The sequence below is a fragment of the Urocitellus parryii genome, chromosome X, assembly GCF_045843805.1.
Source record: "Urocitellus parryii isolate mUroPar1 chromosome X, mUroPar1.hap1, whole genome shotgun sequence".
Classification (NCBI taxonomy): Eukaryota; Metazoa; Chordata; class Mammalia; order Rodentia; family Sciuridae; genus Urocitellus; species Urocitellus parryii.
In genome coordinates this window covers 120,728,213-120,745,293 of record NC_135547.1, presented here as the reverse complement: position 1 = coordinate 120,745,293, position 17,081 = coordinate 120,728,213, and the positions used below count along the sequence as shown (strand labels likewise).

The 17,081-nt window shown below is 39.2% G+C and overlaps 1 protein-coding gene across 1 annotated transcript in view; it reads left to right on the top strand.

Moving 5' to 3' along the window:
* Positions 1–6,067: 6,067 nt before the first annotated feature.
* Positions 6,068–17,081, top strand: part of Grpr (gastrin releasing peptide receptor) — a 31,563-nt gene continuing 20,549 nt past the window's right edge. Inside the window, exon 1 of the mRNA XM_026396759.2 lies at positions 6,068–6,480. Within this exon, the coding sequence (XP_026252544.1) occupies positions 6,068–6,480 (413 nt within the window). The remainder of the gene's footprint in view (positions 6,481–17,081) is intronic.

The following is a 17,081-nucleotide window of genomic DNA, read 5'->3' as shown; positions in this document are numbered from 1 at the left end:
TCTCCAGGAGAGAGGAAGAAAGAGCTGAAAAGGGATGATTGAACATAGAGGGATGGTGCCACTCTTGACTGCCTTTGGTGTTACTGGATAGTACTGATGATTCAAGTTGTCCTGGGGTATGGGCAAGGGGAAAATGGCCCTGTATTTCATAGATGGAAAATACACAGCACGGTAACAAATAATGTTCATTAAATTGATTTGACTTGCCCAAACTTATTGAGCAGATGTGGAAATGGAATATAAATTGTCTGATATCTAGATATATAGTGTCTGAGCAAGAAGTTTCATTTCCTGTCTAATATTTTAAACATACACATAGATAAGAATCGGTGTTACTGGATGACAAATGGCTTTCAGTCTCATAACTTTTCTAGGTTTGACCATATTTTCCTTCCCCTCACACTCTATTATCTGAATACTCAAGTTTCAAGTTGGCTTTATTGCTTGCCTTTTTCTGATTTTTTTTGGTTTCTTTTGTCTTTTTGATGGTTAATCTTTCTTCCCCTTCTTCACCCATTCTACTGACCAAGTGTGATCTATTGCTGCATAACAAATTACCATAAAACAGTGGTTTAAAAATGACAGACATTTATGAATTTACAATCTCTGTCAGGTAGGAATTTGGGAGTGACTTGGCTGGGTGGTTCTGATTCTGGGTCCCTCACAAAAGGTGTCAACTGAGGTTGCTATCATCTGAAGGCTTGACTGGGGCTGGAGGATCTGCTCCCAAAATGATGCACTCACATAGGAGTGGACAGATCTCAGTTCATGTGGACCTATCAATAGGGTCACTTGAGTGTCCTCAAGACATGGCAGCTGACTTCCTCCAGAGCAAGTGATCCCAAAGAGGAAGCTTCAGTGTCCTTTCCCATCTAGTCTTGGAAATTACACTGTCCCTGTAGTCTCATTCCACTTGCTAGAAGCCAGTCAGTAAGTATGGCTCACATCCAAGGGGAAGTAGATTAGTCTCTGTCTCTTAAAGAAAAGCATACCAAGAATTGAAGGGTATATTTTAAAACCACCACACCAGGTGTTCTCTTGGCCTCCCCACTGATTGAGAATGTGGTCTTCCCTCCAGGACTCCTCTGGGCATCCACATTTACTCCTGCAACTTGACTTTTTCTCCTGGAATTCTCCCTTCAGCTTTCTCCTAAATTTTCCAGTCCATTGAAAAGTCACAGAAAGTTGAGAACAGAAAAGGGAACTTGAAATGATCCCAGGATCTCAGGATCTGGATAGACTCATCTGCCTCGTTTGTTTCTGCTGCAGGACTAAAATTTGACATCTCTGATTCTTCTCAAGTGGGGGTTGCTGCAATCTTTTTAGCAGCTTCTCCACGATACTGTCACAAATCTAATAATGAAATCATGCTCAGTACCCACTGAATTTAACCACATGACCTTCTCAAAGCCTAACTTCACTCAATTCTCCACGAATCTTTTTACTATACATTTAAATTGTGTGTCATTCAACTTTCGAGTTCTGTGGGTCCTCTTCATTATTTACCCTCTGCCTTCTGATTTCACCTCTCAATTCCACTGGTGGACTTACATCCCCTTGTTCATAGAGCAAACTCAATATAAACCAGCTTCGGCATTTCCTTCTAGAGTGACTTCCCTCTTGTCCTTCTTTATTCTCTGAGTGACAAACCCTGAGAAAATTACCATCCTGGGCTTCTCCATTGCCTGTATTTCCTGTGATGGGATTGTTGCCTCTGTGTTGTAGCAAAAACAACTTACCTGCCATATAGCTTGGGACAATTCTCAGCCACTATCAGGGATATTAAAAAACTCCAATTCAAAGGTTCTTAATTTAGCTTTGAGATTCTTCAGTTGTTGGTTCCATTCTGAACTTGAGATTCTAATTTCCCATCTGTTCCTAGTACCTGTCTAGACATTTTTTTTTTTTGAAGGGGGTGTGTGGTCCTGGGGATTGACCACTGAGCTGTATCTCCAGCCCTTTTCATTTTGAGACAGGGTCTTGCTTAGTTGCCCAGTCTGGCCTTGAACTTGTGATCCTCTTGCCTCAGCCTCCTGAGTAGCTAGGATTATATAGGTGTGTACCACCACATTCAGCCAAAATTCTGTACTTGTAACACGCTCTCAGGTCATGTCCATACTGATGACTCACAGACCACATTTTGGGTAGCAAGAGCCCATAGCATCAAACTCTTAAATATGTTTTCTTATTTACCATCTTTCTCAGCAGGAAGACCAGAACAGGTGCTGTCATGTTGTCAGAATCATTGAATCACACACTGCCTACATCACTGGTCCCCAGTATAACATAGTGCTGGAATTCCCTGGAGACCTAATGAAAAATACTGATTTGGAGGTTCTATCCCTGGAGATTCCAACTCAGTAGATCTGGGCTAGGATCCCAGAGTTTATATATTTATAAAGCACCTCAATAAATCTTAATGAATATTTTTTTAAAAGAACTGTATCTTATAAGATAAACTTTAACCTAAAACCTTAAATGCAGTCTTACCCAACAGATCCAAGATCTTTTATTTCTCATTTTCACTCCCTTCCAAACCTTTGTTACAGGGAGACTGTCTCTCAAGCAGATTCAGAGCATACCCTTTTCTTTCTTGTGGCTCTACTTTCAAATTCTACCCACTCTATAATTAATCATACCCAATTAATGCACATTTTTTGCTTCACCAAGTTAGTGGGAAGAGACTTCGTTTCTCCTCTCTTCCGTCCCATTAAATCTACCCATCCTCCTTAACTTTATCAAGTCACCACCCCATCCCCATATTAAGTCTCACAGAAAATCTGCTTTTCTGGGAAAATGGAAAATGTGATTCTATTGGCTGAAATAAAAGTGTATCCGGTCCCCAACACGTAAGAAAAGATGCTGAGTCACCCTCCAATTCAATTCAGAAACCGGAATCCCTGAGGACAGGGACTCTTATTCTATTTGTTTCATGTCATTTTCACAAGTCACAGGCTTTCTCATAACTTGTCACTAAATACAAAGCTAAGCAAAGGTCAGAGTATGTTTGGTGTTCTGCAGGAAGGTGACACATAATGGTAGGGATGGAAAGAATCAGTATAGCTAATTAGTGGAAATGACATTGAAATTTTCTAATTAGCCTTTTAAAACATCTTTGATCTCAGAAAATATGAGGTGTCAAACTTCAATATACCCTTCACTCCTAAAATGCCATTAGAACATTCTATAGTGCTGTGGAACACAGAATCCTAACACCAGCTGTGAGGAATCAACATCGATCAGCATCTGCTTAACTTACATGGGAAGAAACAATAATTGCCCAATTGGATTTAAGAACCGAGGCTGACTCAACACACAAAGGTAGCTAAAGAAATAAAGAGAAACAGTTTCCAGAAAAAGTCTTTGTGAACCAAAACTCTATACCAAACTTCTTAATAAGAATGCAGGATCTGGACTGGGGTTGTGGCTCTGTGGTAGAGCGCTCGCCTGGCACGTGTGAGGCCCTGGGTTCGATCCTCGGCACCACATAAAAATAAATAAAATAAAGGTATTGTGTCCAACTACAACTAAAAAATAAGCATTTAAAAAAATGCAGGATCCATCACCATCTCAATTTCCAAACATTGACTCAACCTTTGAGATCAATTATCACCTTTCCTGAAGAAAACATAGGTACTGCATTCTAGAAAGGGCATGGGGTTCATGAGCTGCTGGTGTACATATCATCACATTATTTTTCTCAGCCTCCAATGCAGTGTCTGGCAACTGTAGATGATGAAAAAATTTTTTTCAAATGAATAGAGGAGTTGTTGATTCACTAGTATAAATAGAACCCCTTGCTTGTTGATCTGAGAGCAATTACTCTTCTGACCTTTTCCAAAATAAACTGTTTCCCCTCAATCCCAAAGTAATAATTGCAGTAATAATAATAAGCAGCTAATATTAATTGCCAGCTGTATGACTTAATACAGCTCAATTATTATTACTATGGACCAAATGCTATTCTTTTTTTTTTTTAATATACTGGAGCTTGAACTGAGAGGTGTTTTACCACTGACGTACACCCCCAGTCCTTTAGTACTTTTAATTTTTTATTATTATTTTTGAGACAGAGTCTTGCTAAGTTGCTGAGGCTGGCCTTGAACTTGTGATCCTCCTTCCTCAGCTTCTGAGTTGCTGGGATTAGAGGCGTGCACCACTACACCCTGTACTATTCTATCTTAACAGGAATCATTTCATTTAGCTTCACAAATTATCCCCACCCTACAAATGAGAAACCTGAACCTTAAGATACTAACTTACCAAAGGTAGTAAATGAGAGACCCAGGATTGAAGCAGGAGTCCACGTACTGTATCGTTAAGTCATACAGCTGGCAACTGATTGACACCAATAGGCTCATGGTTATTGACTCATTGCTAATGATGGAGCTCCACTGAGAATCTTCTACCTCCAGCCAGGTAGCATCAGTCTTCCTACTGTTGGCTAAAAGGAATATTTCATATTTACAGAAGAAGCATGGCAGCCATCTTGCTGTTGTAACCTGCCACCAGAAATATTCATGACAATACTCTTGGAAGCTTTCTGGTGGGCCCTGGCAGGGTAACAAGTACAAGTTTCTTTATTTCTAATGGGTCCTGGAAAATGAGACCTCCGTAGCTTTCTATCATGTACCTGGAAGAACTGGCTTCACATAAGTCTTGAAGATATACTCTTACGATATATTTATAAGTTGTTGGCTAAGGGCCTAAGTCTGATTCTGATAGTATTTCCTTAATGAAATCTTTCCTACCATTCTTTTAACTCTTACTTATTTCTTTCCACTACCCTATCCTCCCCCCCCCCCCAATTCCTTGGGAGAATCTGTAAATCTTTTATAGTTCTTTATTTCCCACTCAGGGCTTAAGAGGAAGTTTGCTATAAAACGTAGCAAGCATGCAATAAAAAAAATGCAAATAGCTACATCAAAATGCCAATTCATATAATTTTTAGATCACATGAGGGGGGAAAAAAACCCCACAATTTTCTGGAAAAGACTATTGATCTTTGAGAGTTAAGGATACAGCTGGCGCCCCGGTAGAGGGAACAGGAAGGACTTGGCAAATCGCCAGGAAAGAGCATGTGTGCATTGTGCTTTTGGTCTTCCCAGATGTCTGTCTTTGGAGGTTCAAGGTATGAGTCCTGTGTGCGTTTCTCAGTAGCAGTCCCCTTTGCAAGAAGGCTGAGCTGGACAGCTCACGCCAGACGCCCCGTGCATCTCTGGGATTTGAATTCACAGACCTCCTTTTAGAGCAACCCTAACATGCCATTCTAATGTATCAGAAAAGTGGGGGGAAATGGGCTACGAATCCCATCTGAGTTCATGGAGATAGTGTGGGAAATATTTCCAACGTTTTTGCAAAGTGCCAGCAACGTTCATTAAGCACCTACCACAGGTTCTGCGTGCTTAAAAGAGAAGCCAAAGGTATCTGTTAAGCCACGTAGGAACTGCGGTTTGCTGGTTGGTTCTCATTTGGAGAGAGCGGGCGGCTGGGCAGTGATCGCAGTGTCCAGTAGGGGGCTGGCATTCTCTGTCTATACGTGGTCGGGTTCCTCTTCAGAGCCTCCGCTCAGGAGAGCTGCTGTTTGCTGGTGAAGCCGGTGACGTGCAAAGCATCCTGCCTATAGGATTTGAGACTTTCCCAGTGCAGTTTTTTTCTACCCACTTTAAACCTTCAGGTTCTAAATATCAGGAAAGACAGGAAATGCAGTGTGAAAACAGCAGGCCAAAAGTTCTTGATTAACTGTAGCCGGGGAGTCTCAGACTAGGATGGAGATAGATAGAGCTGAGACAGAGTGGGCTTCATGCTAAGCCTTTCTTTGGACTGAGTTTTTGTTGTTAACTTGTTTGATTGAGGTGTACTGCACTGGTTACGAAAAGGCCAGAGCAGTTCCAGCATCAAAATAGTGACAGCTTTGAATACCATAGTAATCTACACACTTAGGGAATTTTTATTAAAGAAGATAAAGAGGCCAGACTAGATCTCATCCTCATCTTCACCTTACTGCAACATCAAAAGTTAAGAAACAGAATCTTCAGGGCACTTTTAGGTGAGAAGAAGTCTAGAGATGGATCCAAACAATTGTTTACTTCTGAACTTGAAAGTGGACAATTTCACAAACTGCAATGCCTCCAGTAACAGCATGGATCTCCCTGTGAATGACGACTGGTTCCACCCGGGGATCCTGTATGTCATCCCCGCAATTTATGGGGTTATCATCCTGATAGGCCTCATTGGCAACATCACTCTGATCAAGATCTTCTGTACAGTCAAGTCCATGAGAAATGTGCCGAACCTGTTCATCTCCAGTCTGGCTTTGGGAGACCTGCTCCTCCTGGTAACGTGTGCTCCTGTTGATGCCAGCAGGTACCTGGCTGACAGATGGCTATTTGGCAGGATTGGCTGCAAGCTGATCCCCTTTATACAGCTAACCTCAGTCGGGGTGTCTGTCTTCACACTCACGGCACTGTCGGCAGACAGGTAAGCAGACTGGCTGAAAGTTGCATGCTGTCCTGGGGTGGTAGATGTTTCAGGAAACAACTCCCATGTCATGATAGACAGAGCTGTGTGCACAACAGGAAGTTTTATTCAAACTCAGATTCCCTGCCAGGTATGTTTTTGCTCTGGGAATTACTTCTTGAGTTTGACATGTTGGTTTAAGAAAGAAAAGTGAGTGAATAGAGAGACAGGACACAAACGAGGGTGGAGGGAAATTTGTGAACATTAAGATTGAGGTGCATTTTCTGGAGACCAGTCATTACCTTTTCCTAATTTCTCCCTTCCTGCAGAATTAATTGGCCAGTGAGAAAGATGATCACGCCCCATAGTTTCAACCTCAGGTGAATGTTTTCTTAGTAGCAATTGAAAAACTTCAGAGAACAGAAAAATCTCAGGGTACTTCGTCAAAATATTCTTTCAGAAATAACGAAGAAATAACGAAGAGGAGAAAATAAGGCTCATTTCTTTGAAATTTATTTTCCTCAGACAGTTTAACTTTTCTCACAGCTGATTTTGTATTTGGCTTTCTGTGACTGAAGAGTTGTGTGCTGCTTTTTCTAAGTCTCTTTTCAATGGAATTGAACAGTATTGGTTTTCTTGTTTTTTTTCTTCTGGATAAAGATCTATTCAAGGCTGACTCCTAATTTTAAAATCTTTATTGATATGCACTCTCCTTGGGGTTTTTCAGGGGTGAGGGATGAAGAGGGAGTCCAGCATAGGGTTTTATTCTAGGAAATAGATATATTCATGGATGGTATTGCTTGTGTGATCATACTGCATAAAAAATTTACATTTCTTCCCTCTTGAAAAAATTCATTTTCATTCTTGAACATTTATCAAACATCTATCTTGCTAAAACAAAAAATACTTGCTTGAATTCACAACTCAGGAAATACCTGCAGGTTGTTCACACAAATTGCTGAACATGTCTTATGTATTCCTGGCTTCTGAAAATCAGACATGGCATAAACTAAATGGTCAAACTCAGAAAAACTGATACAGTGAATCAGACTATATAGTTTTATCTTAAAATCAACTTTATGTTATATGTTAAAGAAACCCTAGGACTTGAGAGTATACCAGAAAAGGTGTGGAAACTGCCTTTAAAAGTTTATACTCTGAAAAAAAAATGTCCCACATTTTAATACATGTGGCACTGGATTCTCATTTTGTAGAGGAACAAACAGTCCTCAGGTGAGCTAGCTTTGTTGAATAATGGGCAAATAAAGATAGTGTTATCAGTGTTTGTAGACATGTGTTTATACTTAGCTGCCTGAAGTATGCTGCTCAGCACATTTTCAAAGACTGAAAAACTAATGGCCCAGTAATGAGGGCCTTGCGCCTACTCTCTCACTTACCTTCACCTTATTCTTACCCTGCACAATTGCACATCAGGTACTAATGGCCACAGACAGTTTCAGGGTAAATTCAGAGCCGGCAAACTTTGTAGCTGGCAGAAACTGTGTGGCTGGTTACCCATGGCCAGGAGCACTTCAGGATGAGGGTAATTTTCTTGATGGGAAAAAGAGATTTTGGTTTCCAGGTTGCTGAATGCAGTGGTACAGATGGTGTTTGCTGTCTTCCGGGGGAGGGAAACTGAGAGGAAAGTGGGGGCACAGAATGCAAAGATGCAGCTGCAGGGACCTCTTCCCCCGAGTTTCAAAGCAGACTGGGCTCACCATCAGCAGAATGAGAAAGCTCTTTCGGAAGCACATGCCGGCAGCTGCAGTGTGTCCTCAGTCAGTTTACAGTTACTATGTGTCCTTTCCAAGCTCAGAAGTGACTGTGAGCTCCCATGCAACCAACTTTGTATGTTTTGCTGAACTTAAGAAAGCTGTTGGGTCACCTGGATCACAGGTAGTACATGTAACTGACTTCAAGGAGAAGAATAATTATTGAACTTTTTAAAGAATAGCAGACTCTACTTGTCTATTTCAAAAAGCTATGGGATTCTTTTAGTACCAAGGATTGAACCTAGGCTGCTTAACCACTTAGCCATATTCTTAGCCCTTTTAATTTTTGATTTTGAGTCAGGGTCTTACTAAGTTGCCGGAACTGGCCTTGAACTTGTGATCCTTCTGCCTCAGCCTTCTGAGTCTTGGGATACATGCATGCACCACTGCGCCCAACAAGCTGTGGGGTTCTTATTACAACCTTGTGAGGTTGACAGTGCAAATTCTGTATCTTTTCTTTTCCACAAGGTGTGATCTATATACACAGTAAACTCAACAAGTTGAAAGCTTGATACATTTTTACATGTCTATATATCTGCATAACCACTATCCGATTGAGATATAGAAGAGTTCAGGACCCCTAGAGTGTCTCTTAGGCCCTTCCTGGTTAATCATTAGATTATTTGTGCCAATTCTTTAATCTCATATAAATGGAATTGTGTAGTGACTATTCCTTTGTGTCTGGCTTCTTATGCTTATCATTATTTCTGTATTTATTCTTATTGGTGCATGTAACAGTGGCTTGTTCTCTTTAATTGTGTGTAGGTTTCCATGGGATGAATATACATCAATTTTTTTTCCATTCTAATACTGATGGATACAGGGTTGTTTCTGGTTTGGGATTATAATAATCTGGATATTCTTATGTATGCCTTTTGGGGGACACAAGAGTATATGTCTGGGTGTGTAATGCTGGATCCTAGAGACATGCATTTAGTAAACATTGTCAGTTTTCCAAAGTGGTAGTCTATATTTGATAGATTGGTAAAGGGGTAAATCAGAATATCCTTCACACTAGATGATCACGAGAATCATAGGGGCACTTTAAAACCCTATAAATTCCTAAATCTACCGAATCAGGGTTTCTGAGGACCTGTAGTGATCACATCCAACCCTGCCCTCTATAGATTGCAGTCAATGCCAGTTCTCCCCTTCCCCAGGTCAACTTGAGTCTTTGTCAGGATGAGAACAGCATTTTTCTAGAAAAGTTTATGTCATTGTCCCTGTGTCAAAGGGAGACTTCAGAAATTGCAATTCTGGGATTTGCATAACTGATTAATTGCAGGTTTGCAAGCCCCTTTAATATTTTCCCCTCCCCTGTTTTCTGTTCTTACACACAGAAAACATCCTCAGAGACATGGCTTCACTGATTCATTTCAGAACACTTTCTCCTTTCCTAACTATAAGACTCTACTCCCCATCCCATGTGGTATATGGGCTTAGATGAGCATCAACAGATCTGCATTTTAGACATTTTTCTGCCACTACTATCCAGATGAGGAAATGGGAACAAGTCACTTAACTCTCTGGCCTTAGTTGAATCAGCCATAAAATGATGGATTTGAATTAGATTATTTCTATGATCCCTTCTAATTCCAAAATCTTATGATTTATATCTGTCATTTTGCTTCCTTCAGAATTTGGCTTAAGCTTTCTCCTTAAAGCCCTATGTTGGCTCATTCTATCCCAAATTTCCTCACCCTTCCCTAAATATGACACTTATTATCTGAGACACAAATCATCTTGTGACATGTTTTATCTTGCTGTTTTGAAGCATTTCACTTTATCTTTTAAAAAATTCTCTCATATATTCATTGCTTTAAAATTTTAGGTAGATTATTAAAAATGTTGAGGGCAGAGATTTCTTATATAGTTCATTATACAATTCAGTGTCATGGTCATGCAAGCCATGTGTGAAATGGTTGGCAGCCACACGGGCTAGTGGCCACTCTATTGGACAGCACAAATTCAGAACATCCCCATCAGAAAGTTCTACCGGACAGGGCAGAAGAGAGTTTACTCTGTGCCTTGAGTTCCAAATCTCTTTCCCAGGATCTATGTTTGCTGCTCTGTCTCATAGAGCACAGGAGGAATTCCTCAACTATCAATGCCTCCCAGTAGCTCAGGCTCCTCTTGTCTGTTAAAGACCTTCTATTGAAGACTCCCACACAGGAAGAGGGAAGAAATCAAGGAGCCCAATACCATCTCCAACCACAGACTTGGGGAATTTGGGCATCCCATTGATGAGGTTTTGAGACTTACTGAAGAATACATGAGAAAGGGTCCACTTTCCAGGTCTTCTTTCTGATATTTCCATTCTCTTTTGCTGACCCTCTTCCATCTATTATCCCCTTGTCCCAGAACTTGCCAGAATAGACACTGAGCTATCCAAACTCCTCTTACTGTCTCCCATACGCACTTCCAGACTTCTCCGGTCTCTGACCTCTTTTTCCCCTCCCTGGTTAGGCCCTACTCTTTCCATCTCCCCAAATCTTATCAATCTGTCAAGGCATGGTTCTTCTATTTTTTTCTTTCATTGATTTTTTCCTTTTCCCAAGATACTATTACCTATATTGTTCATTAGTTATCAAATCTATCCTGCTTGGTACCACTATGTCCCTTTTACAGGTGTGTTTTCTACTTCCTTAATCATAAGGGAAGCTCCATGGAGTCTGTCTTCAGGGATACCCTGACTCACCCTACTTAAAATACAAGTGCCATTAGCTATGGCTTGATTGATGTTTGAGCAGTGACAAAATGGTAAAAAATCCACCAGCTAGAAGTAGAAGTCATCTTAAAGTTCAAACCTTTGTTTGACACAGACATCAAAAGAGGTGGCAGGAATTTAACCCTCACCGCAAAATCAGAGGCAAGACAAACTAGAACATTCCTCTTCTCATTCCTTCAGAGGAACCCCAAACTTTTCTTCAGAAGCTATCAAAACAAAGTCTGCTTCAATTTCTCTGCTCTGGACAATGGGAGCTACAGACTCCAAAGCAGGCTGTTCTGAAACCCTAAGGGACTTCCGGGTGATTCTCCTCAGAAGGAGTCACCCCATGATTTAAAAGGTTCCTTTACTGTAATTCCAGCTTCATTGATTCCAAAGAGATTGGCCCTTTTCTTCCAAGAGAAGATGTATTCTCATTTCTTATAGAGCATCCTTCCAAAATGTTCCTCAGCTGGAACAGTTTACATGAGCTGCCAGGTTATAACTTCTCTAAAGTTTGATTTTTCTGAGGCTTCGGTTGACTCTCTGGAAGGAAATTCAACTCAAGTCTCCCCTTAGTAATGGAGCTACCACAGCTGTTAGCAGATTCTGAGAGCCATCAGAGGGCAGGTGCTGTGGAAGTGGGTTTTCCCAGCAAGGCTCTGTCAACTGGAGTGCTACAGAAGAGAAGGGCAGTGAAGAACTTTGATCTCGTCTCTCACACATTATCTTTTCAAGTGTCAGGCTTTTATGTGATTAATTAAGTATCATTTCTGGAAACTTATTATGCATGGAGGCCAAACTTGATCATGAAACATACAGTGTAGCCTGAAAAGGGCTCCCTGGTGAGGTTTTTTGAACTGTGCCTGTCAATAACATCCTTTAAAAATAGACCAAATTTGCATTCTTGTACTTATAAATCCTCCTGGTGTGTGAGGTTGCATAAATTCTGCCTTAATTAAAACACATGTTTTTCAGAACAAAAAATTTAAAAGAAATCCTTCACTCCACTTTTTTTTTTAACCTCCCAGTCATTCAAAGGGACTTTGAAGAGGTTCACTTAAATATCAGTCACCTCCTGTAAGAAGTCTTCCTTGGCCACTCAGTCTAACAGAATGACCAACATTAGTCCATCCTCCAGTTTCTTTTCTTTCTTTCTTTTTTCATATTTTTTGGAGTGTAATTTATACACAGTGAATTCTAAAATGTCCATTTCTATGAATTTTGACAAACTTATTCAATTGCATCACCACCACAACCAAATCAAGACAGAGAATCTTTCCCTCACCCCCCCCCCCAATTCTCATATGTCTTTCTATAATTTATCCCTTTTTTTCTACCCCCTACTCCTGGCCACTGATCTTTTTTTAGAATTTCACAGGAATGATATCATGCAGTATCATCCAACTCATGTTGCATATATAATTAATCCACATTGTTTTTTGCTTAGTAGTATTCCTTTGCATGGATATAGCAGTTTGTCTGTTCCCCAGTTGATGGGCACTAGGGTTATTTTAAGTTTCTTGTGATTATTAATAAATCCAGCATAAGCATTAATGTACAGTTTTCATATGGGTGTATATCTTCATTTCTCTTAAGTAAGTATCCAGAATTATACTTTACTTTATATGTTCTACCACTGGAATATAAGCTCCCAAAAGTAGGAGACTATCTCATTCAAGAACATATTCTATGACACTAGAATAGTTCCTAACCTATAGTGGGTGCTCAATAGATCTTTGTTGAATAGATAAATGGATGGATGCAGGGAAAAAGGAATAAAGAAATGAATGAATTCTGGTAGATCTACTAGGTGAACCTGGTGTACTGTAACTCATATTGTTCATTTTCTTTGATGGTTAACAGAGTACAGCCTTAGAATAATGCTTCTGACCACAGATGACAAGAGCTAATCTAGGTTTTATGAAAACTGGGGGTGCTTTTTAAGAAAACACAAGTAAAAGTTTGAATGAAATGTCAAAAAAAGAAATGAAAGTTTAACCTGGTATGGTGGCGCATGGCCATAGTCCCAGCAACTCCAGAGGCTGAAGCAGGAGGATCGCAAGTTTGAGGTCAGACTGGGCAACTTAGTGAGATCCTGTCTCAAAATAAAAATAAAATAAAATAAGAAGGGCTGGGATGTAGCTCAGTGGTAGTGTGCCGCTGGGTTCAATCCCCATTACTATTTAGAAATATATAAGAATGTTTTAAATCATTTAGAAAGCATACATCAGATTTAGGAATCATAATACATTATTAATTTAAATAAACTCATAAATTCCAGAAACATCACAAAATCCAGAACAACATAATACCTATTAAGTAACTGTCTTACTTGTTTTCTTAAATATTTTGGGTCAGTCATCATTTGTCTCTCTTTAAATGTATCGTGATTTTGTAATATCCTTTCTTCCCTTTCATTCTCCCTCTCCCAGCCTCCCAACTCTCGCTCCCTACCCGCCTCTTGCTCTCCTACTATGCTAGGTATGAAACCCGAGACCTTGCTAGGCAAGCACTCTACTACTGAGCCACATCCATAGTCTTTCTTCTTTCCTTCCTTCTTTTCTTCCTTCCTCTTCCTTTTGTGTATTTTTGTGTTGAGGATTGCTCCCCAGGCCCCATGCATGCTAACTAGGCACGCACTCTACAACTGAGCTACACTCCTAGCCCCAGTAATATTCACTTCTATAGAGAAATTAGAAGAGTATGTCGTTGTCTTGCATTTTTTAAAACTAAAATAGTCTTTTTATTAATGAAAGGTTGGAAAATGTGCTTTCAACTTCATGCCTTATTATTGGTAATGTTATATAAATGTTTAGGATTATTATCAAATTTTAGAAAACCATTGTTTTAGTCTTTTTTTCTGCTGCTATAACAGAATACACAGACTGGGTAAATTATAAACAATACAAGTTTATTTAGTTCATGGTTCTGGAGCCTGGGAAGACCAAGAGCATGGTGCTAGCATCCTGCGAGGGCCTTCATGCTGTGTCATAATATGGCAGAAGGGCAAGTGAACTTGAGCAAGACACAGAGGAAATGGGGACTGAACTTGGCATTATAACAATGCGCTCTCATATAACTAAACTGCTCCTGGCATTAATCTGCTCATAAGCACAGAGCCCTCATAACCTAATTACCTGTTAAAGGTCCCACCTCTTAACACTGTACGGTGACAGTGAAAATAAAATTTCAACATGAGTTTTCAACACTCAAGCCATAGCAATTACTATCCTGTTTCTTTCTTACATGGGCCGTAAAAATTTAGAGCATTTCAAGTTTTCTTGTGCCTTGAGTAATCTTAAGTACTCATTTAATTGATGACACTTATTAACCTACTTGGTGTGGCTGTCTTCACATTATGAGCTTTTTGTTATCTTTATCAATGTTGGTATTTTGTGGTTATGCATAACACGAGTGAATTTATACAAATATATTTGCTATTTGTAAATTGGCTCCAGGTTTCTGCCCTATAAATACGGACATTGATAAATTCAATTCTACCTGTATATTTAAATTTAAATCTACCATCTTATTATTTGATTTTATTGGTGTCACCCTTTTAATAATCTTTTTCCTCCCTTTCTACCTATGCCTTTGTTAATTATCAAGCTTTTCTTAATATTCTTTTAGTTACTACCCTAGACTTTACAATATGTATACTTAATTTACTAGAATCTTCTACACAGTACAAAGAATCTTGTAGACAGTACAAAGTTAATAAGACACTTAAAATTCTCTCCTACTTTTTGTTTTATTTGTTCTATATTTTAATTCTTTTTGTGTTTTGAGACCCACACGACGTTATTTTGACTCTTTGTATCTACTTTACATTTACTCACATGTTTACCTTTAGATTTAAATTTAGATTTAGGTGCATTCACTTATTTACCTTTACCATTTTTCTCTGCTCCTTCCTGCATCTCTGTGGCTTCATCTGAGATCATGTTAAAGCTACTCAAAGAATCCGTTCTGTATTTCATTTAGTGTTAAGTTTCAAAGTGATACATTTTCTCAGTTATTGTTTTCCTGAAAACCTTTTTCCTTCATATGCCTTTGGAGGATATTTACACTGGGCATAGAATTCTAAGAGGGCATTCTTATCTTTCAGCATTTTGAAGTTGTCATTCATTGGCTTTTGACTTCCTCTGTGAAGTCAGATGTCAGTTTTATTGTTGCTCCTTTAATAGTATTAATCCCCCTCCCACCTTGGAACTGATTTAAATTTTTTTCTCTTTCATTTTTGGTTTCCAGTAGTATTACTACGATGCACATAGGGTTGGTTTTCTTTGTATTATTCCTGCTTGGAGTTCATAGTATTTCTTTAATCTGTGCCCTGAAGATTTTTAGTCAGTTTTGGAAAGTTCTTGATTATTATTACTTCAAATATTAACTCCTATTTCATTGTCTCCGCTATCCACATATAAATAGAATAACTACAGGTTAACTTAAATCTTTTTACCCCTTTTGATTCTTTTTTATTTTATTGAGGCAGGTAATTTCATATTAGTGTAAGACCTCTGTTGTTGAAAATAATTTAAAACACAATTTAATCACATCATATTGCTATGTCATATGCATCTCCTACTTCCTTTTTTTTGTATTTTTAATCCTTTTTTCTCACTGTACTTCAGTCTTACCATTTTCAGTTCACTAATTCTATCTTTAACTATGTCTAGTCTGCTTCTGAAGTTTCTATTTAATTCTTATTTTCAGTTATTGTGATTGTAATTCTAGAATTTACATATGGTTCCGTCTTGCAGTCTAATTTCTCCAATTCATCTCAATATGTTTTAAAATCCCTCTCTGGTAAACTCTAACATGTAGGATCTCTATAAATCTGTTTCTATTATATCTTTTTCCCTTTGTTTTTTGGCCACTTTGTTTTGTTGCCTGGTATGCCAGGCAGTTTTTGTTTGACAGTTTAATTTTTCATATGAAGAATTGTAGATGATTTGATGCTCTAGATGATATTATCTTTGGGAAAGATGAGTTTTTGCTCTTGCAGCTAGAAGGTGGCAGGATATTTGACACAAATACTGAGTAGGGGACTAGGATTGTGGCTTAGTGGTGGAGCACTTGCCTAGCATGTGTGAGGCACTGGGTTCAATCCTCAGCACCACATATAAATAAAGGAATATATAAAGGTCTATCAACACTAAAAAAAAAATATTTAAAAAAAGACTGAGTAGATTGGCAGCTGGGCTTTGGTCTTTGTGAGGATTGGTTGGTTCTCCTCTACTAATAAGGTTTACATCCTTCAGCATCTTAATTAAAACCTGGAGTGTTAACCTAGGATCCTCTACTTGGTGGTCCCTGGACTCTACTTCTTGTCCTTCTCTAAAGTTTCTAGAAATTCTGTTCATCTCTTAGTTTCTCTACTGTTGCTTGAAATCTGTAAATGCCTTCAAGGGAAAATGATGCTGAATAATAGTTTCATCTCCAAGCTTCCTTTCTCTCCAGAATTTTGGCTTCTTGTGTAGTCATAGCCTTGTGTTTGCCTTGGTGTTTCACTGATATTTTCAAAGAGATTTTTTTCTAACTTTTCGATACAGAAGACTTGGTCAGCAACGAGCTAGGTCACCATTATCAGGAGGGGATAATCCCATACCACCTGTCTTAAGACCTGGTCTGCTGCCATTGAAAACTCCACACATCTTAGTTCTTTTGAAGAGGAGTTTGGAAGTACCTACTCAGGCCTGTGGGATCAGCATTCAGAGCCTCAGATGATCTTAGCAATTTAGAGTCAGAGAAGTGAGCTCTGGCTAACTTCAAAATGAGTAAGTGAGAAATTTCAGCTGATGCCTGTAGCAGCGGACACTGCCAAGCATGTAGGTACATCAAAGCCTCTGCGATCTTCAAACTAGTCCAGGACTCTTAGCCCCAGTAAGCAGGAGCTAGAACTGACATTCAGTTATACAATGAGGGATAACAGTGAACATTCAATGGAAAGGAAAGAGACAGAATGTTCTAAGGTACGTTTCTTTAAACTTCTTTTCTTCATTCCCTTCCTTCCTCCCTTATTTCCTTCCTTCCTTCCTTCTTTTTTTCTTGTATTGTACTCAGGCCAGTTGGCCAATGGCAATAACTAAAAGTTATACAGGAAAGAAGTAGAGGAAAAATGCAAATTTGTGCACATAAAG